At 36.2% G+C, this 22090-nt stretch overlaps 1 protein-coding gene and 1 long non-coding RNA gene across 2 annotated transcripts; both read right to left on the bottom strand.

The window, feature by feature from the left end:
* Positions 1 to 1187: 1187 nt before the first annotated feature.
* LOC111897623 (lysine-specific demethylase JMJ29) lies at positions 1188 to 21717 on the bottom strand. The gene is made up of 14 exons (XM_042902646.2): positions 21043 to 21717; positions 20806 to 20927; positions 20361 to 20457; positions 20120 to 20261; positions 19546 to 19609; positions 18733 to 19444; positions 18144 to 18473; positions 14976 to 15177; positions 13533 to 13675; positions 3269 to 3341; positions 3102 to 3187; positions 2642 to 2761; positions 2404 to 2468; positions 1188 to 2040 (listed from the first exon to the last, which is right to left on the bottom strand). The coding sequence occupies exons 1-14, from the start codon at positions 21652 to 21654 to the stop codon at positions 1470 to 1472; spliced, it is 3339 nt and encodes a 1112-aa protein (XP_042758580.1). The 5' UTR covers positions 21655 to 21717; the 3' UTR covers positions 1188 to 1469.
* Positions 10659 to 11721, bottom strand: LOC122198264 (uncharacterized). The gene is made up of 3 exons (XR_006192502.1): positions 11596 to 11721; positions 10987 to 11059; positions 10659 to 10886 (listed from the first exon to the last, which is right to left on the bottom strand). It is a non-coding gene; the product is annotated as an uncharacterized LOC122198264 (long non-coding RNA).
* Positions 21718 to 22090: the final 373 nt, after the last annotated feature.

Here is a 22090-nt window from a genome sequence, read left to right as displayed (position 1 = left end):
ATTTCCTTGAAGCCCAAGGCCTTCACATGATCGAGCAACGATCCAAAATATCAAAATAAGAAAATGGATGTTACAATTAGTTATTACCTCCAAGTTGTCATAAACATTTGGTTAGTTTACTCGATCTACATTTTATTAGTATTCAATCTCATGTCCCTGTGTTGATAATTCAAATTAAGCCCACCAAGGCATAAATTTAATTACAGTGTAGATACAGAAATACAGTTAAAGAACAATTTACAAGCTTAACCCCATTCCTACACTCCATCCCTATTTGAAAACATCAATTTTAGTACCATTTCCGGTCTCCGCCCCCATTCCAGAATCTAACCTAAATCCCAATAAATTCCCAAAAACATCAAATAACATCATGAAACTTAAAAGTAAGAGAAGTGAATAAACAACAAACTATGAAAAAAGAAAATAATTTAAGAATGAAAACGATTGCAAAGTATAAAAGACCCACAAAAGTTCATACCAACACAAGATCTTCGTCAGAATCATCATTGAGCATCAATATTTACAAATACTTTGGGGATGTTTAGGAAAAGCGTGTCCTTTTTTCATAGTCGATTTCAGCTTGGTCGACGATGATCACAGATCATATGGTTCAACATTAAATGATAATTCTTACAATTAAGGATAAATTCCAGTTAAATGGATTTACTCAAGTGTCCATTAATTCCAAATCTTAAGGTTTTTGACCTAGCTTATCTCATATTTATTTAATTAAATTATTTTTAGTTAACCGACTTGAAAGATTAAACTAACTACTTTTACTTAATTTAGATTATATAGATTTTATCTTATAATTAATTTCACTTACGGGTTAAACTTCTAGCCCTAAGTTGCATGTGTTACGAAAATCCCCAAAGCCAACAAGAAATTCCGACCCAAAAACTTTGGTTTTTGATTTTTGCCAATTGTTTTTGGTTCTTTTTGTCATCCCTATTTGTTAGGACGTAGTCTATGTTTGATTTTTTTTATGAGATTTATGTTTGTTTAAAATTTTCTACTAAATGGCACATCCTTACCACAACAATATACTGTTTTTTTCCCTTAAATTTCCAGCTAGAGCTAATAAATCACCCACACTATTCAAAAAACTCAATTGAGTAGGAAATATCACAATATAGCAATCACTTGCGAGTGTAATGCCAACTATTTCACAATTACAATTTATTTCACAATTACAATTTCCTGACTGAAATGGGATTCTAATTTCCAACAAAATCAAATGTATTTAGTCAAACTCATACGTACAAAATTAATGCTATATTTGCTTCACGTACAAGTGTTTCCGGTTTGTAAGTCCCATCGAGGACCTGATGACACATGTTGTATTGTTATTGGTGTTCATGTCGCACTTACATGGTAGATAGACAAAAGTAGGAATCGTAGACGTGTGTCATTTTCTTGTAAATAATGAGCAAAAAATATCAAGAAAATGCATGTAAACTAAACTGTAATCACTTCCCGAACAACATTGCCAAGAAATGGCGTTTGATGTCTTCATCTTCTGTCGACAAGTGCTCTTTCGCAAACAGTGTATTGAGATGCATGAGATAAAAATTCTTAGTCTTCCTTTCTTCTTTTTTGAGTTTCCTTTCTTCCCTTTTTTGCTTGAATTCAAGTCTTTTTTCCATGACTTCAACTCTTTTTTTCATGACTTCAACCTCTCTGTCTCTAATAACCCTAATGGCACGGAGTTCTGCAACTAAGTCATTAAGAGACGAAGAGGACAGTGATCCCTTACCTTCTTCCATATTAGATGTGTCTCTACTTGAAGAAGAGCGAATTGTAGAACCACCACTATCTGGCGTTTCTTGATTGGAGTGGACAGAATAGTCCCCTCGTTCACTTGTTGTGTCATGATCTATATGTAGTCCCATGTCTTCACCTTTTGCACCATTTTCAGTATTTTGTGGGCTTTGGAGATTGTCATTGATTAGACCTTTATTAAGATTTGAAAAAGACCCTATGTTTTCAGAGCATTGAGGTTTTAAATAATCTTGGGAGTCTTCAAAATATTGAGAGTTCCTATAAAAAATTTGGACATGTTAGATCTGTAGTACAAATCAAAGATGTTAGAAAGAAAAAGTTGAGGAAGTATATAGAAATATGACAATATTGGGCTCTACTTATAGTGAAAGAATTAAGAAATTTGATGTATTTTGTTTTTTAAAATACAAATAAATTCATTTTGATAACCAGATAAGGTTTCATAAAAAAGGTAAAGTAACCAATAAGCCACATGGAAAGTAAAACGTACAAAAAAAGGCCAACTAGTTCGGTGTTTCTTTTCATTTTGTTTTTTTGGTTAGTTTCTTTTTTGTTGTATTTGTGACTGGCAGTTGGACCAGATTGCCGATAAAATTAGTCTAGGAAATGGTTTGAACTTACTTGGGAACAAAATTTTCCAAGTCCTTCACAGCTGTCTCCATGGCATGAAGTGCAATTTTCTTCACCTGTAAATTGGTGGCATAAACCAATTGCACAATTTTAATTTATAACTAATCAATTAATAAATGAAACTGGTATTATTATGAACCTAGTTAATTTTTATGTTGTTTTTTAAACTATGATAAAGATTTGACCAAATGATGTTACGCATACAATAAAGTAATAAGAGATTGTTTACCCCCAACTTATCTTCTTTAGCCTTATGATTTTGGGGAAGAAGGCGGATATCGTCTGTCAACTGGATTAATTCACCAACGTTTTCAGGAGAAACAAAGTCTAATGCAACTTTTATACATGACTGCAAAAGACCACATATCAAACAGTGATGCTTGTTTCAGAAAAGAAGTATTCTTTATATCATGCAACATAAATGAATACTGCAATGCAATTACAACTGCAAGCTAATAATATTCTGATGAGTAGAAACCCTCAAACAGAATTCAAAGATCAAGAAACCATATAGCCTCAACATCCAAAGGGTGACCAAACTTTTTTTGAAATGAATCCTACCATATTATGAAGTCTACAGCTTAATGAACTACATGTGATCAACATCAAACCCTGATCCCTTTTAATGACAAATGGAGCAAAGCAATGAGGTGAAAAGGAATCTACAAAGCTAGTAGTAGGTTATTAACCTTTAAATTTCTAACTTGATGAGCGCAGCCAGCAGGTATAAAGACAGCATCTCCAAGCTTTTGGACAAAACTCCATGCTTCAATTCCTGATGAGAACCAAAAAATGAGCACAATTATAAATTTTATATCAGTGAGAACTGATTCACGCCTTGCAAATGCATACTAACCAAACTCTTTCTTGAGTTTCCTTTTATGCTCCATGGTTAAGTAAAATGTTTGGTCATGAATTGGGTGGATAACCTGGACCAAGATAACACGATGAAACAATTTAGAATATTACTATTTAGGAAAGTGATGCTATACATAAAAAAAATTCTATTAAAAGACTGTTTTCACCTTCAAAAGTAACTTGGTTCATTGCTTTAGCATTTTCTTAGTGGTTTGCAAAATTTCTAATTGCCGCATATGATAAAAAGAAAAAATAGGCATGACTGATGCAACTACACACAGGTTTAAAAGGTTCATAGCTTGCCTTTCATTAAAATTGTAAATCTTGGACAAATATTTGTACGTATTACTGGTGAGGTAATCACCACAGCTTATATGGAATGTTCAGCTATCAATAGGAAACTAAATCTCTCCCAAATAAAGAAAAAATACAAGTCAAGAAAATCCTAAAACTCATATATATATATATATATATATATATATATATATATATATATATATATATATATATATATATATATATATATATATACATCTCTAGTACTCCTTAAGTTGGATCAAATACTTTAGCAGTTGCTACAATTAAATTTGACATTTCCTTATAGGGTTAGTGAAAATATCTGCATGTTGGTACATGGTAGTAATGCATACTCATTGGGTTGGATTGATAAAGAGATTGTATGTGCTTCCACGACACGGTATGTGATTGGGTGATAATTAACTTCGATGTGTTTGGTTTTCTCACGAAATACTTAACTTTTGGATATATGAATGGTTGATTGGCTTCCACACTAAATTTTCATCATCACTATGGACTTTGGTTACTCCCAATTTTCTAAGGAGTCTCCCTACCCATGTCATTTCGCATGACAAATCTGCCATGGATTTTCTTTGGGCTTGGTGCTTGGTCAAGAGACGATGTGTTGTTTTTTGTTTTTGCACAAGGCTAAATTAACTCCAACAAATGAAAAAATTTGATAGTCAGTCTCTAGGAAATAGAGTATATAGCCTAATCTAAATTAGAAAAGCTAATACTGCCATCTCCTTCTTTGGTAAATGCACCTACATGGAAATAAGCGGATCTTAATATCGCATTCCAAGGCTGGTGTGGCCTTAAGATACCTTAAAATGCGAAGTGGTCCCTTTAATGACCTACCGACATCAACCGGCTCAAGACACTAATTGAAAATTGTAAACTACAAAACATTGAGGGTGAATTAAAATGCCTTATTGATTGTGTATTTTTTAAAAGGAGAATACACAAGACTATATATAGATGTAGAAACCCTAGTCATAAGAAACTCTACAAGCCTATTGGCTAACTAGGCCAAACCTAATATGTTCAATATTTACACTCCCCCACAAGCTAGATCATAGATGTTAATCATTCTCATCTTGTTACAAATAGCAAATATCTGCAAACCATGTAAAGCTTTGGTGATGAAATCGGCTAGTTGACTTCCTGTTTTAGTTTTAACATGGGGAGTACAGATGGTTCCATCTTCTAGCTTTTCACAAGTAGAATAACGGTTTATTTCGATATGTTTAGTCCTTTCGGGAAACACAGGATTGTCTACAATATGGATAGTCATCTCATTATCACAATACATGTTTATTGGTTTAGATTGACCAAACCATAGTTACCGGAAACGCTCAAGTAGTGGCGTCCCCCGTACCCAATCGCTCCGTACCCAATCGAAGCGAAATCGGTCCGGTACGTGATATATGGCGAATCCCAAATTGGATCCAATCGATCCTAATAGCAATCCTAATCGAACCTAATAGTGTTCCTGGTGTGAAAAATGAGCATACCTGAAGTCGATTTTGTTGCTTGCGATTGGATTTTAGGCGTCGATTTTGTTATTAAGTATTATGAAGTAATTGTGGTATTTCTTTTGTTTTTGTTTCGGTAATTGGTACTTTTTTTATAAAGTATTTTATGTTTGAACTTTGAAGTGTTAAATTGTTAAGTAATAGTATACATATATTTTATGAAATGTCTTAGAATTAGGAACACTGTACCAGACTATACAATACAATGTACCGGTTCGTACCGAAATGAGCCTACCTGCTCCGTACCAGATACACTACATGTCGTGAACCCCGTACCGTACCGTACCTCGTTTCCCGTACCGTACCGTGTTTCTGGTAACTATGGACCAAACCCAATTTTAGCTAGAAGATTATGTACTCATATCAACTCGCATGTAGTATGAGTCATATCCCTGTATTTGGATTCAAAACTTGACCTGTAAAACCACGTTTTGGTTCTTACTTTTCCATGAAACTAGATTTCCTTTGACAAACACACAATAACATGTAGTAAACCCCCTGTTTGTAAGGTCCCCATTATAGTCAACATTTAATAACCCTTCGATGGCATTATGAAGGTGATTTTGATAGAGGAAGCCATGACGAGAAGCACCCTCTATGTACTTCAAAACACGAGTAACCACATTCCAATGAGAGGTTTATGGAGATGACACAAACCAACTTATAACACTTATCAGAAAAGAAATCTTTGGACGTGTAATTGTTAGGTAGTTAAGTTTTTCCATAATTTTTTTGTATTTATTTGGGTTCTCGAGTTGATCTCCATCGTATGTTTTCAAATTCATATTTGGAATCATTATGGACAAACAAGGTTTTGTTTCGATTATCCCAAAATTCTTCAAAATATCCAAGCAATATTTTAGTTGAGACAACAGATCAGATACGTGAGACCTCAATTCCAAAAAAAAAAAGTATTTTAAAAGACCTAGGTCCTTTGTTTAAAACCAAGTTACAAGGAAATCTTTCAGTTTCTTGATCTGAATTCCATCAATCCAATAATCACAATGTCATCAACATAGACCACAGACAAAAGGCATCCAGAAGATGATGAAACAAAGAACAAAAAATGATCACAAGAGAGCTTCTTTGTAAGCCAAACTCTACCACCACGACATTAAACGGTCAGAACCAAGCCCATGGGATTGCTTTAATCCATACAAAGATGTACGCAATTTACAAACTCTGTCATACTCCCCTAAGCAACAAACCCGTGATTCCTCCATATAAACTTCCTCATGTAAATCATCATGTAAGAAGGCATTCTTCATATCCAATTGGTGAAAGAGCCAATCATAATTAGTAGCTAATGAAATGAATAGAAGGATGGAGGATACCTTAGCTACAGGAGAAAACGTCTTAGAGTAGCATACCCATAAGATATTCTTTAGAAACCAACATTGCCTTTAGAAGAGATACAAATCCATATGAATTGACTTTCATAGTGAATACCCATTTGTAACCAATCGCCTTTTTAACTACATCTAAGTCTATCAAATCCCATGTATTATTATGATTGAGAGCATTGATCTTGTCAATCATAGCATCCTGCCATCCATAATGGTTCATAGTTTTACCAGCCGTTTTAGGAACATATATAGTAACAAGTGTAGAGATTATAACACGTGAAGTTGAAGACAATTTACCATAGGTTACTAAAGAGGATATAGGGTAAGTACACAAACACTTAACTTTCCCTAAGAAAATGGGAGCATCAAGGTCATGATCTTGTGTATCGGAAGATGGTTGATCACTTGTAGTAATCGAATCATTAGTATTTGGCCCTATAGAATAAGATGGTATTCTATCAGGATCTGATGTAGGACACCGTTGCCTACTATATACATGAATCACAGGTGGCCTTGTAGGCTTTGATGATAACTTAGAGTTGATGTTAAAGAATAGTGCCCATAGCCATAACAAATCAGAAATATTACTAGAAATCGCAGTGTCCTTTTGGGTTACACACAAAAAAAAATAAAACAAAACTTAAAAGATATTTATTTTAGGGACTTGTTTTATTAATTAATTAATAGTTTAATTAACCAATTAGAAAAGCATGAAGAATATGAAATATTATATAAATATTTGATTCGTTGATAATTACCAAAAATCTAGATAATTAATAAATTATAAGATGACCAAAAGTCAGAACCCTTGGAGTTTAAATCACCTCCCTATAAATAAATGGGTAAAATCCCGGTTTTGGAATAATGCAAACTTAGCCTCTTAGCTCCAAAAGTCGGAACCCTTGGGAGCATATGGTATGGGCAACTTGAAGTGGTGTTATAACAAGAAGCAACAAGATGAGGGGGGTGGTGTTCATGGTGTTACAACACCATGTTAAGAGGAGAGAGATAGAGAGAGATAATTTGGCAACCAATAGGTGATCACGTTTCTTCTTGTCATGGAGACAACAAGAAGCACCTCAACAAGATGCAACAAGGAGGGGGCGGTGTTTTTGATGTTATAACGGCGTTATGGGCTGCCAACTCAGCCACAACAAGAAGCAACACGACCCACACCGTATGCTCTGAAAAACCCTAGAAAACCTCGAAGGATCAATACCACACGTCGCGATGCATCTTTTTCTGCATCGTGTCGCCGATCAAATTCCTTTGATTGAGTTTGTTTCGCGTTGGTTCTCAGTGGTACTTTCAGATTTGTTGATTGTTGTGATACGAACCAAAGATCTGGCCTAAGCTCTGGTATTTCCGACTCAAGCCCAAGTGCACGAATGGCCCATTAGCTCATAAGCTGAGTAATTAAGAAAATGTCTTTTATTTCTTTTTATTTCAGCAATATTTATCTTATTGAAGTTGTTACGATAACGGAGTGAATCTTGAGAGATGTATATCAGTATATATACATCAGAATGAGATCAACATAATATATGATATGATTTCTTCTTTTTCGCTCGCTCCATCTTCTTCTTTGTTCTGTTATTCTCTTATTATTCGAGAGTCTACTCTCCTGTAATCTGAGGGAATTGACCATCGTTGGTGAATCACTGACCTGGGTTGATTAAAGCTTCAGGATTTGTCAGGGTGTATCAGTGGTATCAAAGCTCAACTGTTCCTCAGAAACTCTTGAATCAGTGGTATCAAAGCTCAACTGTTCCTCGGAAACTCCCAAGATGGTGGAAACGCGATCAGTGTTAAAATCATTAAAAGGTGGTGAGAACTCCCAAACTGATAATCAAAAACAAACTTCTGAAGGAGATGTATCTGATCCGCATCAAATTGAGGTGAATTTAAAAAACCTTATAGAAGGTTATAACCAACAGGCTGTGTCAAACTCTGAAAATACTTGTGATATTGCGGAAATTAATGATTTGCTTGTTGGCCTAAGCATGCAAATCACCAAATTAGTTAGAAATAAGAATGGAACTGAGAATACTCATGGGTGGCTACCCAAAAATACAACAATCATGATTATACCCCGAAAAACAATTAACATTGTTACTCTGCAAGAATGACAAAGGTTGAGTTCCCAAAATTTTGGGGGGATGATTTGAAGTCTTGGTTGTACAAGTGTGAGCAGTTTTTTATGTTGGACAATGTGGGTGATGAAGCTAGAGTGAAGTTAGCTGCAATTCATTTAGAAGGTAAGGCCCTTCAATGGCATCAGGCCTATCTGAGACAACGGGAAAACGCCATACCAACTTGGACAGAATATGTAGCTGAATTGAATGGAAGGTTTGGAGATTTATATGATGATCCCATGTCAGAGCTGGTCTCCTTAAAACACAGAGGTTCTGTCAAGGAATACCATGACTCATTTGATACAATTGTAAGTAGACTCACCCTCTCAAAAGAATATGTTCTTAGTTGTTTTTTAGCTGGGTTTAGAGTGATATGCAATATCTTGTCCAAATGTTCAATCCTACTACTCTCCGACAAGCTTATTGTCTAGCTAAGTTACATGAAGCTACGCAACAGGCCAAACAAAACAAACCCAACTTCAAACCTAACAATCAGTCCTTTAGCTCACCAAACATTCAAACAGGACAAGACATGAAGGTTAAAATACCAGGTGGTGGTCAATTAACATGCACCGAGACTGTAAAAAAAATTGTTGGACTATACATGGAATGGAGTTTAAAGCAGATGTTTACCTAGTTCCGTTAGGTGGGTGCGATATGGTCTTGGGAGTACAATGGTTGTCAACTTTGGGTCCTATCTTATGGGATTTTAAATATCTTACAATGCAGTTTAATTACCAAGGGAAGAAAATGGTTTTGAGAGGATCAAAGAGGCCAAAACTAAGCATCGTTAAAGCTTAACAATTAGGTAAATTAATGCATATGCAACTATGTGCAATGGGAAAATCCATACCTAACTACCAGGTGAACATGACATCACCATCAAAGAATCAGAAACTCCCACTGGAACTTCAACTCTTGGTGCCTAAATATTCATGTGTTTTTGTTGAACCCATAACTCTTCCACCATTAAGACAAGAGTTTGATCATCGAATACCCCTCAAGGAGGGATGTAATCCAATCAATTTGAGACCTTATCGTTACCCATTACTACAAAAAGATGCTATAGAACAACTTACTTAAGAACTGCTGAGGCAGGGAGTAATTCGCGAAAGTAGCAGTCCTTTTGCTTCCCCTGTGGTATTGGTAAAAAAAAAGACGGTGGGTGGAGAATGTGTGTGGATTATAGGTCGTTGAACAAAGAAACTATAAAGGACAGGTTTCCAATACCATTAATTGAAGAACTAATTGATGAACTACATGGGACTGCCTTCTTTTCGAAAATCGATTTACGATCAGGTTATTACCAGGTACGGGTGGCAGAAGAAGATGTTTACAAGACAGCCTTTAGAACTCATTGCGGGCATTTCGAGTTTCTTGTCATGCCCTTTGGGCTCACAAATGCTCCGTCAACCTTCCAAGGACTTATGAACAATGTTTTTAAACCTTATTTAAGAAAATTTGTACCGGTATTCTTTGATGACATATTGATCTACAGTCGAAATTGGAAGGAACATCTCCAACATTTAGAAATCGTGTTGAAGACCATGGAAGAAGAACTTTTAGCCAAGATGAGCAAATGTTCTTTTGGCCATGTAATTACTCCAGAAGGCGTGGCAACGGATCTGACTAAGATACAAATTATACAGGATTGGTCCATTCCTCAAAATTTGAAACAATTGAGGGGTTTTTTGGGTCTAACTGGGTACTATAGACGATTTGTCAAGGATTACGGAAAGATTTGTAAACCACTTACTGATTTACTCAAGAAGGATTCCTTTAGATGGACCGAAGCTGCCACTATTGCGTTTGAAGCTCTTAAAAAGGCAATGACAACACCACATGTGCTAGCGCTTCCAGATTTTAATTCTACATTCATTATTGAGATGGATGCTTAGGGTGTGGGATAGGAGCAGTGCTGATGCAAAATGGGCATCCGATCGCTTTTATAAGTAAGGCTTATGAAATCAACTTATGAAAGAGAATTGTTGGCTGTCATTTTTGCTGTTCAAAAATGGGGTCAATATCTATTAGATAGTCATTTTATTATCCAAACCGATCAGCAAAGTCTTAAATATTTATTGGAAAATAAAATATCAACTCCCTTCCAACAGAAATGGTTGTCTAAGTTATTGGGGTTCGACTATGAGATAAGATATAAACAGGGAATCACCAATAAAGTAGCTGATGCTTTATCAAGGGTACAAAGTAGCGAACTATTAACAATGGCATTATCTATGGTACAATCGGGTCTCATAAAGGAGATTTCAGCTTCCTGGAAGTCGGATGAAGGTCTTCAACTGCTGATTAATAATAAGGAAAAGAATTCAGGATCACATAATCATTACTCGTGGCAAGGAGGTGAATTAAGAAGAAAAGGAAAACTTGTTGTAGGTAATGTACCAGATATGAGAAACCGGTTAATAAAATGGCATCACACATTAGCTCAAGGAGGTCATTCAGGTGTTACAGCTACCTGGAAAAGGTTAACTCGGTTGTTTTATTGGAAAGGCATTAAACGAGACATGGTAGAGTTCATTAAGAGGTGTGTGACATGTCAGAAGTGCAAAAGTGATACAGTTGCTTATCCAGGAATGCTTCAACCATTACCTATTCCTCAAAGAGTATGGGAAGATGTATCTATGGACTTTATTGAAGGGTTACCTAAGTCTGGGGGTAAGGAAGTAATCTTAGTTGTGGTTGATAGACTTAGTAAATATGCTCACTTTGTGGCACTTTCACATCCTTTCACCGCTATAACAGTAGCTCAAGTTTTTATGGACCAGATTTTTAAGCTACATGAATTCCCTAAGAGCATCTTATCAGACAGGGATGCGATTTTCTTAAGCACTTTTTGGACAGAATTGTTGGCTATACAAGGTATGGATCAAAATTTGACAACCGCTTATCATCCCCAGTCAAATGGACAAACAAAGGTTGTAAACCGATGTTTGGAGGTTTATCTAAGATGCATGTGTAGTGATAAACCCATGGAGTGGATAAAATGGTTACCATTGGCCGAATACTGGTATAATACCAGTTATCACTCCACCATCGAAACAACCCCATTTGAGGTCGTCTATGGGCATCCACCACCAATCCACTTGCCTTATCTACCTGGAGAGAGTAACCTTGAAGCTGTTGATAGAAGTCTTCTTGCAAGAGAACAAACTATAAAGTTGTTGAAACATCATATGGCCAGAGCTCAAAATAAAATGAAACAACTAGCAGATGGGAAGAGGACCGAAAGGCAATTCAAAATAGGGGATTGGGTGTACCTTAAAATACAAGCTTAGAGACAGTCTTCTGTTGAATACCGACCCAATCATAAGTTATCAAACCGATATTATGGTCCATATCAAATCTTGGAAAAGATCGGTCCTGTTGCATATAAACTAAGCTACCAGTAGGTTGTCAAATTCACCCAACCTTCCATGTGTCAAGGCTTAAGAGACATTTTGGCATTCCTCCTGGAACCATAAGTGCACCACCTCCACCAAATGAAGGTACAACATGCAGAGAACCAGAGGCTTTGATTGACAAAAGAATGATAAAGAAACATAATCAGGTGGCGGTAGAATGGTTGATTCAGTGGAAAAACCAACCTGCTGAAGAGGCTACTTGGGAAGTTGCAGAAAAGATTATGGAGTTATTTCCAACTTTTAATCCTTGGGGTCAAGGATTAAATGAAGACGGGGGTACTGATACGAACCAAAGATCACTCGAGCCCAAGTGCAGGAATGGCCCATTAGCTGAGTAATTAAGAAAACGTCTTTTATTTCTTTTTATTTCAGTAATATTTATCTTATTTATCTTATTGACGTTGTTAGGGTAATAAAGTGAATCTTGAGAGATGTATATATACATCAGATTGAGATTAACATAATATATGATATGATTTCTTCTTTTTTGCTCGACTCCATCTTCTTTGTTGTTCTGTTATTCTCTTATTGTTTGAGAGTCTACTCTCCTGTAATATGAGGGAATTGACCATCATTGGTGAATCACTGACCTTGGTTGATTAAAGCTTTAGGATTTGTCAGGGTGTATCATGTTGCGTCTTGGGTGTGATTACAAGAGAGGAACTATATGTTGGGTTCTCAAGTCCGATCAATTGACAACTGATTAAGTCAAAGAAATCAAAGCAGAACACAAAGGTGCGATTCATTTTATTAAGTCCTTCAAGTTGCATAGATGTTTGTATTGAGCTACATCTATTGTTATGAGTCTTAGACCAGACAATTATTGTTGCTTACGTTGTCCCGATTGGTCTTTTAGTTAGGCTCATAACCCAACAGTGGTATCAGAGCCGGCTAGGCTCAAAGTCTCTGGCACTTAGACTTCGTCTTCAGATGTATGTTAGGGTTTGTATGTAGGATTTTGGAAGTTTAAATAGTTTTAAATACTTCAAAAATTTGCATCATTAAATTGAATCTGCTTATGCCTGTTCAAATCGACAAGCGGATTGTTCTTCCTCATCGTCACGGCCTGGTCTTCTACCGAGTCGCATCATGAATGAAGTTGGTATCATGTTGAAGGGTGAAACGTAAGTAACAAGGATAGTAGCAAATAGTCTTTTCTAACCTGAACAGATAGTTTTGCATTTTGAGTCAAGTCCAAGTTAGTTCACTAATGGAGATAAATGATGCAGTAATAAAGTGGATTATTATTCACTTAAGCATTAACAGAGAGTTATATCCATAGTATAAGACATTTGTTCTCCACCCTCCAATTCATGTTTACCTTCTAAACTTCATGATAATTCATCACTTCTTTCCTTAATGAGAGCAGCAGTTATAAAAAGACAGACAAAATCACTTATGAAAAAATATATAATAATTAAGATGTCCACAAGACTGATCCAATAATGTAAATGCTTCTAATTATGTATAGCCAACCACATAGCTTCTAATAGTAAACTGTAAACATCAACAAAGAGTAAGGATTACCTGTTGCAGTGGAAGACAAAAGACATCTCTAAACTCTCTGAAGTGCTTTTTGAGATATTCCTCAAGTTTAGGAGTATCTTCCCTCCGAAAGATGTCCCACAGAGCGCCTCCCTCTCCCAGTTCAAATCCATCCACACAAGTACCTGAAATGTCATATTGTTTATCAAATTTTTCAATAGCTTCTATTAGCTCATTATTGTTAACTTCTTCACTATGTGGTCTATCAAATTTTTCTGTGCATTTATCAGAAGACTTCTCTTGTTTCCTGCACTTCACTTAATTTCCTGCATTTTCATTTTGTCCCTAGGGAATCCTTTCTCTTCCCCTTAAGGGGAGTTTGATTGGCAGAATGTTTTGGAAGAAATTACAATGTTAAAATTCATCCGTCAATAGATTTTGTGAATTCCAACCAAATTCAGTTCCATATATTTACTCATTTGTAACTAAACTTGGAACTGGAAAAGAACTGAATTCCTGTTCCCGATAAATCTAGCGAACCATACAAACCCCTTATCTTCTTGATTGTTATAAGTGATAAACTTAAGCTCTTGACATAGCTCCTCCTTCAGGTATTGTTTGGTACACAGAACTGGACAAGAACGAGACTGGACTGAACAGAATATGTGTGTAGTGTCTGGCGAGGCTTTATCAAGACTAAACATGACAATAAAATTACTAACTTGTCCCTGAGTTTTACGGATAAACTATTTGTAATATCTTTTTACTTTATAATCACACCCGCCCACACACACATTATAAAAAGACCAGACTTCAGATGGAGTTATTGATCTTTGGTTGGTATTCTAATGAATCAACTTACAGATTTGAAGATTCGATTTAGTTTTTTTGTTTATCTTGGACTTCTTGGTTGTACTAAACAATTGAAAAAAAAATAGAGCTGATTTGGCTTTTGGTGGGCATTCATTACCATGAAAAGCCATAGCCAGGTTGAGCTGAATTAACACACACAAGTTGAAGTTAATCCAGGTACATCCAAAAAATAGATAGCTGATGTTCATTTTGATTTTAACTGTTGCAATTAGTGAAAAGAAAAAAACAAAAAATTATGTTGATAGAAGCTGAACAGGCGTGAGAAAAGAGACGACCAGAATTGATGATGAAGGTGAGAGGTGTTCGATGATGAAATGAGACGAGAAAGGCGAAGGTTGTGAATAGGCTATAGGGTCTTTTTGGTGCAATGTGAAGCCTCTTTTAATTGTTCCAGTCATAATGATTTTAAATGGGACGAAAATTTGGGAAAATAGTCCCATTGGACTTGGTCAAAGGCTTGTTCCGCCCATGCCAAACTCTTAATAAAAAGTTTTGTTGGCGTTCTGTCCAGATCAAAGGCTTATAGTCTTAATCTTAACACCATCACTGTTTCTTCCACAATATCCATATCACACAAGTTTTTTTCAACTTCAGATTCAAGACAATCGATACCAGTTTCCTCTTCTTGTTTCTTCAAGCCAACAGCATGCTCGGAAGTAGCATCTTTTGTGTTATCAACATCCTGTTGTGTCTTCCCTACCAGTCCAAAAAGTTCCCTTTGATCCTGAGCCTTGTGCTGCTGTTTCAATATATTTATCTGTTTAAGCTGTTTGGAGTTGGGGGTCACAGTTGCAGTATGAGTTAACAAATTCACCTGCATATCACCAGAAAAGATATTTATGAATGAAAATGTATAGAAACCTAAACAGATCACATGTGCATAGAATAGAAAATTGAGACTTCCATAAAATGCAAGTGCGATATGAAACTAAATGAACTTGCATTATTAAAAGATTAAATTTCTTCTTCATAAAAACTGAAATGGACAACTTCTTTAACCTAAAGGAAAGAAACAAAGGTTTCTTGATGATGCCTAAAGAGCCAAATGTAATTGCTTTGTTGAAGTATATTTATCCAGATTAGTGTTGATGTAGTTTATCCTTATCCAGCTAATTGTTAGGTTGTTTTATTGTATAAGACAGTTGGCAAAATTTGGGAAGCAGCACGATCTTCGAGATCAAGGGTGTGCTACACGATCTTCTTTAGAGAAAATTATCTTTTTTTTTGGAACCGGAAGAATTCTGTTACCGGTTATGATACCTCAATAATTCGTTATTGGCGACAACTAGACGCACTTGACACTCATAAGTAATAACAACAAATTACACAAGTACCACGAAACTGATCACATAGGAAACTTGATGAAATTTGAGGAAGAATCTTGAGCACCAAACCATTGCTAAGTCTTCAGGAGACATTCTCTGAACAGAAAAGTGAAGAGAGTCGTAGCAAAGTCATGATGGGAACAATTTTAGAGAATTATCTCCCAAATCCTCATAAAATTCTTACTTTGTTTCACTATAAAATTTGTCAATTATAGAAACATTCACTGACATTCTATTGGAACCACTTTCCTGTAAAGCCTCTCACGCTTTCTACCTAATACATAACATAGTTATATATGGAGACCATCTCAAGTCATTAATATTTCTGGGTCCCGATGGTTTATTACATTAGTGACTACCGTATATTTGTTACATGGTTCTCTCATGAAAGAAAAAATAGAGGTAGGTCCGGTCATTTAACAATTCCATAGAATGATCTTTAAATCAACTCTCCACAAAATCCATGTTCTACAAACTGATAATGAAAATAGAGTTTTTCATTCCCACCTTGGTCATTTCCTTAATAAAAGAGGTGTCTTTAATTTAAATTACCTCATGAGTTGACCCCACAACAAAACGGGGAAAAGAGGTATCTTTCAAATTACCTCAGGATCGTTGACCCTACAACAAAACAGGGTGGCTGAACCAGAAAAATCATCACCTCTTAGAAGTAGCTTGTTCTCTTCTTCCATGCAATTATGTTCCTAAGTAGCTTGCCCTCTCGCATCTTACAATTTCAAACCACACATGACTCCCTTCTGTCTATGTTCCTTCATACAATCATACCTGCATCTTATCACAAATACCCCTTAAATTCTTGGATGCACTACCTTTGTTCGTTGGGTATTTCCCTAAACCAAAGTGTGTACAAGTTCAACTCCTTCCTATCCCAAAACCAATCTTCAGGGGAGAACTGTATTATGCAGAAACAAAGTTCAACTCCATTTGGTTCTCTTATTATCTCATGCTACAAACGGATTGACAACTTCATCAACTTGATGTTAAAAATGCATTCTTGAAAAGAGAGTCGGAAGAGGAAGTCTACATGGATCTTCGTCCTAGACTTTATACACCATAATAGGGGTGAGATCTGTACTAAACCAACCAAAAGTATGACAACCGAAATGGCCGAGATGAAGGTACCGAGTCTCGAACCGAATAGGACATACCGGTACCGGTTTGGTATTGGTACCCTTCAGTACCAAAATTTTGTAGTATCGAAATTTGAAGAGCCCCGACTATCCATGTTTGAAACTCTATTAACTTAGTCAATACTTATCCAATTAAGTTGATTCTCAAGCTTAATTTGTAGCCAAGAATGCATAAAAAAATTGCAAGGAAAAAACCAACTCATTCTGAGTGCGTATGAAAAAGTTATGTGGGTCGGAATATGGTAAAACAATAGAAAAAAAAGAAAAAAAAGGCTGAAACTAGGGGTGTAATTTTCAGACCAACTCGAAAAATCCTCGATATTGACTCACTCGGTTTAAATCGAGTCGAGCTCGAGCTACTCGAGTAGATTATCGAGTCGAGCTTGAGTATAGAAATACTCAAATCATGAAACTCACGAGCTTAATTGAGTATTGTTATATTTACAGTTTATCGTTTGTTTTCTTCATATTTACATATTATAGATATGAGCTGAGTCGGGCTCACGAGCCTCATTGTGTTTCTATTGTAACTTGATGTGATTTTATTTTTTAGGAGCTAATTGAGTCGAGTCGAGCTCGAAAGACTCGATTACTTTATCTAAGTAATCGAGCTTCATTTCAAGCCGAGTTTCGAGCTCGAGTTTTTTAGTCTGAGTCGAGTTTCGCAGTGCTCGACGCGACTCGGCTCGATTACACCCCTAGCTGAAACAGCCCCAACATCCCATTTTTTAGTCTCTATAACTCATTTCGAGCTCGTATGAAAAGTTACGAGGGTCGGAATACAGATCCGGGCATCTCTGCAGAACCGATGCACCCTCTACGGAACCATGCATAGCTAAATTTTTTGTCTTTTTCCCCTGCCATGTCATTTCCTCAGAGCATTTATCCTTCCTTAGAGGATTTACCCTTCCGCAAAGCTCCTCTTTGCAGAAATCAAGGTCATTTTCCGAAATTCCCAAATCCTTGGTCATTTTTTCAAACTACCCCATTTTTTGGTCATTTCACAAATTTTCCCTTGTTTTATTGATCAGTGTTTATCTATTCATAATTATAGAAGTAGGATAAGTTTTGTATTTTTCTGCTTATCTTACGAGTCTGAAAACTATAAAAGATGGCCTTGTGTTGTGCCTATTAAATAATTTTGAAGAATTGAAGATATAATTTTCGATTGGGGTTTTTCCTTTTCTCTAATCTTCAGATATATACCAGATGAAATCCAACACTTATGATCATGGGTCTGCCTGAAATCAGAACAAGAAATTTCAAGCACAAGACTTTGGCATATTAATAAAGAAAAAGCATACCACATCAGACTGGTCAAAATGAAGTTTAGTTACAGAGTCCCCACGTCCCAATTCTTGATGAACACCATAAGCTATATAGGTTCTAGGACCCATGTCTGGCTTCAAAGAATTTTCAGGCAACTTGACTGCAAGATTAAGGTATCCATCACGAGGATGTGTATATTCTTTGAAGGGCAAGGAAGTGATGAACTCAACACCATGACGTGGTAACCGTTCTTCAAATGAATTTGATAGTAACCAGTCTTTCAACTTTAGGATCGTAGGCCACCCTTTGTTATCATATTGACCGTCCATATACCAAGAAAAAAATTGATGAACATTAATATCAACCTGCATGTCATGGTAATTGTTGATTAGGCATGTAATATATTCCAATGTAGTATTAATTAACATAGAAGGAAAACAATCTAATAACAATATTAGATGGAGAGATATATGTGTTTAAGAAAAAGAGTTCGTTATCAGAATAATAGAATATAATCTTGCAAGCAAGCATAAACCGTATGCATCCACCAATTACCACAGAGCACACCTATACAATCTAATAGTCAATGTTAAATATATAAAAAAAACGACAAACTTAACCAACCTCACACCAGTCTAAACAATTAAAAGCAGACACATCCAAGAGCTTATCATGTTTGGTATTCATAACCTGGCGAAAAGCCCGCCACATGACCATGGGCTCCCAACTCAACCCAAGTGTGGTTTCTAGAACATTGCTGACTATTACTGGCTCCCCTTTTGACCAATGCCACTGAAAATGCTTTAAATCTCCAGGTTTTATGTCTATAGCATGTGGACAATACAAGTAATTGTCATTTGAATCTTCACGAGAAGCAGCTTTACGTAACTGCTGACCATCAGCATCTGAACATGAGCACCATTTCTCAGGCATATCTTGCATATCATCCTCCAGTTTGTGCATCTTTAAGAACTTTTGTGCTTTCTCTAACAATTCTGAAAAACTGTCAAGTTGGTTTACATGCATCAACTCTAAAATCCCAAGTCCACAACCACCCATGCTTTCTGGAGGACATGGAATTCTACCATCATCCAAAGACTTCCAGTCATAATTTTGTTTTTCCTCTGGTGCAGGATCTTCAGAAGCCTTCTTAACTTTAAGGGGTTTCCCCCCATGCAAGTAATCAAAACCTGGATTATCAAATTCAAACATAACCTCTTCCTTGTTTCCTTGAAGGTTGCCATCTCGTAATTCAAAGCAACATTGAAGGCAAAGGTCATAATGACAAGAAGGGCAGCTTCTATGCAAGTCAAAAATTGACGTTTTACAGCAGTCACTGCATACATCATGTGACAAAACAGAATAGGCAATGAATCAATTATCAATTATTATAGAACAAAACCCTCAAATACCTGAACAATCTTTTAAATGACATACCAGCGCATGCGTTCGTCCAAACTGCAGTTCACCTTTTTCAACCGTACCTCCGATAAAGAAGATCCTGCGAAGAAATAAATTCAGAGAGAAACTTTCCCTAAATGAATTCAAACAACCCTTTTAGCGAACAAGCTCACGCTATCATCACTCCAACCCACCATCAACGGAGGAAAACAATGGAGTGACAAGACTTAACAAGAGACGATTTTCTGCACTAGTTTACTCAATTTAGATAGGAAACCAAGATCTGGCCCATAATCCGTTATTGTTGCCAAAATTATCAATTTGATACGAACCAGAAACAGAATGCAAAGAAAAACCAGAAACAGTTCTTGTAATTCGAGAAACAGGGTCTCCCAAAGTCTAATACTCAAAACTTTTTTTCCATAATCAATAAGACGATCATAAAGTCCTCTAAATAGTGTTCAACGACAATCCTATCCCAAAATAAAAGATACAACTAGATACTCATTATTTTAAATAAAGATAACCTAAACAAATGATAAAAAGATAAGTACTGATTATTTGACTACTGATATCATACAGCAAAAACACCTACTGACAACCAAAATACCTTGAATTTTAGACTCTATTGCTTTCTCCTTAATGTGCTCCTCATTCAGACGCTTCAGGAATGGAAAAAGCACATGTAGGATATAAATAGAATATCGAACTTTCTGATCATCATTAGGTTTGAAATCAATCTTCTCTTTGACCTAAAAATCACAAGCAATTTCAGTATTGCATTTTTTTAATTGGGTAATAGTAAGAAGAACAATAAGTTCCAAAACAAAAGATGAGCTGCAGGAACCAACTTTAGGGTGCACATTTCGCAAACAAGATATACAGTTGCAATTATCACAGCAAACAGGGCAACGCTCAGCAAACATCTCCTCTGTCATGTTAGGGTACCTACATGACAGAGATAAACAAAGAGAATAAGCTGAAAAGGCTGTAAAAGAAGATCAAATTCCAAATAGATTATTAACAAATCTGCCAGAGGACAGCATAGTACGTGTTAAGTCAATATAGATGGTTCCAAGTAACATAATCACCAAGCAATTTCTACGATTAGACATCAATTTAGCAATCACAAAGGTCAATGGTGGCTAAGGATTTAGTAATCCTAATGCAAAAATGCATCGTTGCCCACAAACGTTAAAAAGCAATGTGACAGGTAGATTAGACTGAACCTTGCAAAGCAAGCATTAAATTCATTGCTCAGCTAAAAAGGAAGAATATTATTTGGAAAAGTCATACCACTTTTTCATGCAAGGCACACAGTAACGCTTTGTAGTGCATTTCTGGCACCGAACAACTCGTCCCTTGTCATTCCTTTGACACTGATGGCACATGTTTGACACTACCTTAATTAGATTTCCCTAGAACAAAGAGATGATCATGTAAGATCAAATATGTCCAAAAGCAATCAAGCAGACTTCTTTAAATACAAAAAAAGAGACACCAGAACGACAGAAATCAGAATATTACACGAACCATGTTCTTGGCATAATACTTTGGCTTTGGTCCATCGTTACTGCTTGAGTTGATATCTGCCTGGCTTCTCTTATCTTGATCTTCTTCACCAGTATTTTCTATCTGCGGAGCCGACTGCATGTGTTTCTTCTTCCCTCCTTTCTCTCCAACATCATCCTGATGATTGAATATATCGGCATGATTGATACCATCATTCCTAGTACTCATGTTGCGCTTCCACTTCTCTTTTTTGTCCTCTTTGTTGTTTATTAGTTTATTGGTACCATTCCCATCTTCATCAGGAGTTCTAAGAGCAGTGTGAGCATCAGCCATACCTTCTTCTGCTTCTTCTGGGGACTCGCTTTCATCATCACTTGACAAGACAACAATAATCGTCATTTCCCGTTCTTCTTCTATAGAAACAGCCTGCTTCTGAAGAACACATGGCCTATTTTTTTTCTCTTGAGATTTAGTATCAGTGTTCCTGTCCAGACCTCTTTTCCTACCATTCTTCTTCTCAACACACTCCGTCCCTTCTACTTCAGATTCAGAAACCTCGATTTGTTCTTCACCTCCATCACCATCATCTTCGGCCTCAACAAGATTCATGTTGTTCTTAATCGTTGTCGTCATCAATAAACACTATACTTCTCGAGACTCAAGAAAAACAGTGGGTGCAATCGGGGTTTCGAAAACAGTGGGGGTATGCTGACGGATTCAAAAGAGGGATTCCGACTGTTGAACTCCACTTCGCGGGTTTGTCAAACCGGATATGCTATAGAATTAATTACCACGTCGTATCACAGTCTGACAAGGTTAGTAAGCATCAAATCATACTTTTATATTAATTATTATTATTATTATTATAAACTAGAAAGGTGACACCGCTAGGCGGGGCCAGAAGTTTTCAATATTGTTTCCAAATCTATAAATATGACAAACGTAAAAAGTGTAAGGATGAAAAGCCCGAGCTTTGCTACAGACCGTTTTTTTCATGTTTTTATGAAAAAATATAAAAGTTTTGACTGCAAGCAGGACCAGAAGTGTCAAAATGGTTAAAGAATTAAAG

This window comes from Lactuca sativa, chromosome 5 (assembly GCF_002870075.4).
Source record: "Lactuca sativa cultivar Salinas chromosome 5, Lsat_Salinas_v11, whole genome shotgun sequence".
In the NCBI taxonomy this organism is placed as follows: Eukaryota; Viridiplantae; Streptophyta; class Magnoliopsida; order Asterales; family Asteraceae; genus Lactuca; species Lactuca sativa.
This window is presented reverse-complemented; position numbering and strand designations above follow the sequence as displayed.

Coding starts and splice junctions, on each gene's coding strand:
- LOC111897623 (XM_042902646.2), bottom strand. CDS start 21,654: ATGACGACAACGATTAAGAACAACATGAATCTTGTTGAGGCCGAAGAT. Junction 19,445..19,545: donor TTGGACGAACGCATGCGCTG/GTATGTCATTTA, acceptor TGATGTATGCAG/TGACTGCTGTAAAACGTCAA. Junction 2,469..2,641: donor CTAAAGAAGATAAGTTGGGG/GTAAACAATCTC, acceptor ACCAATTTACAG/GTGAAGAAAATTGCACTTCA.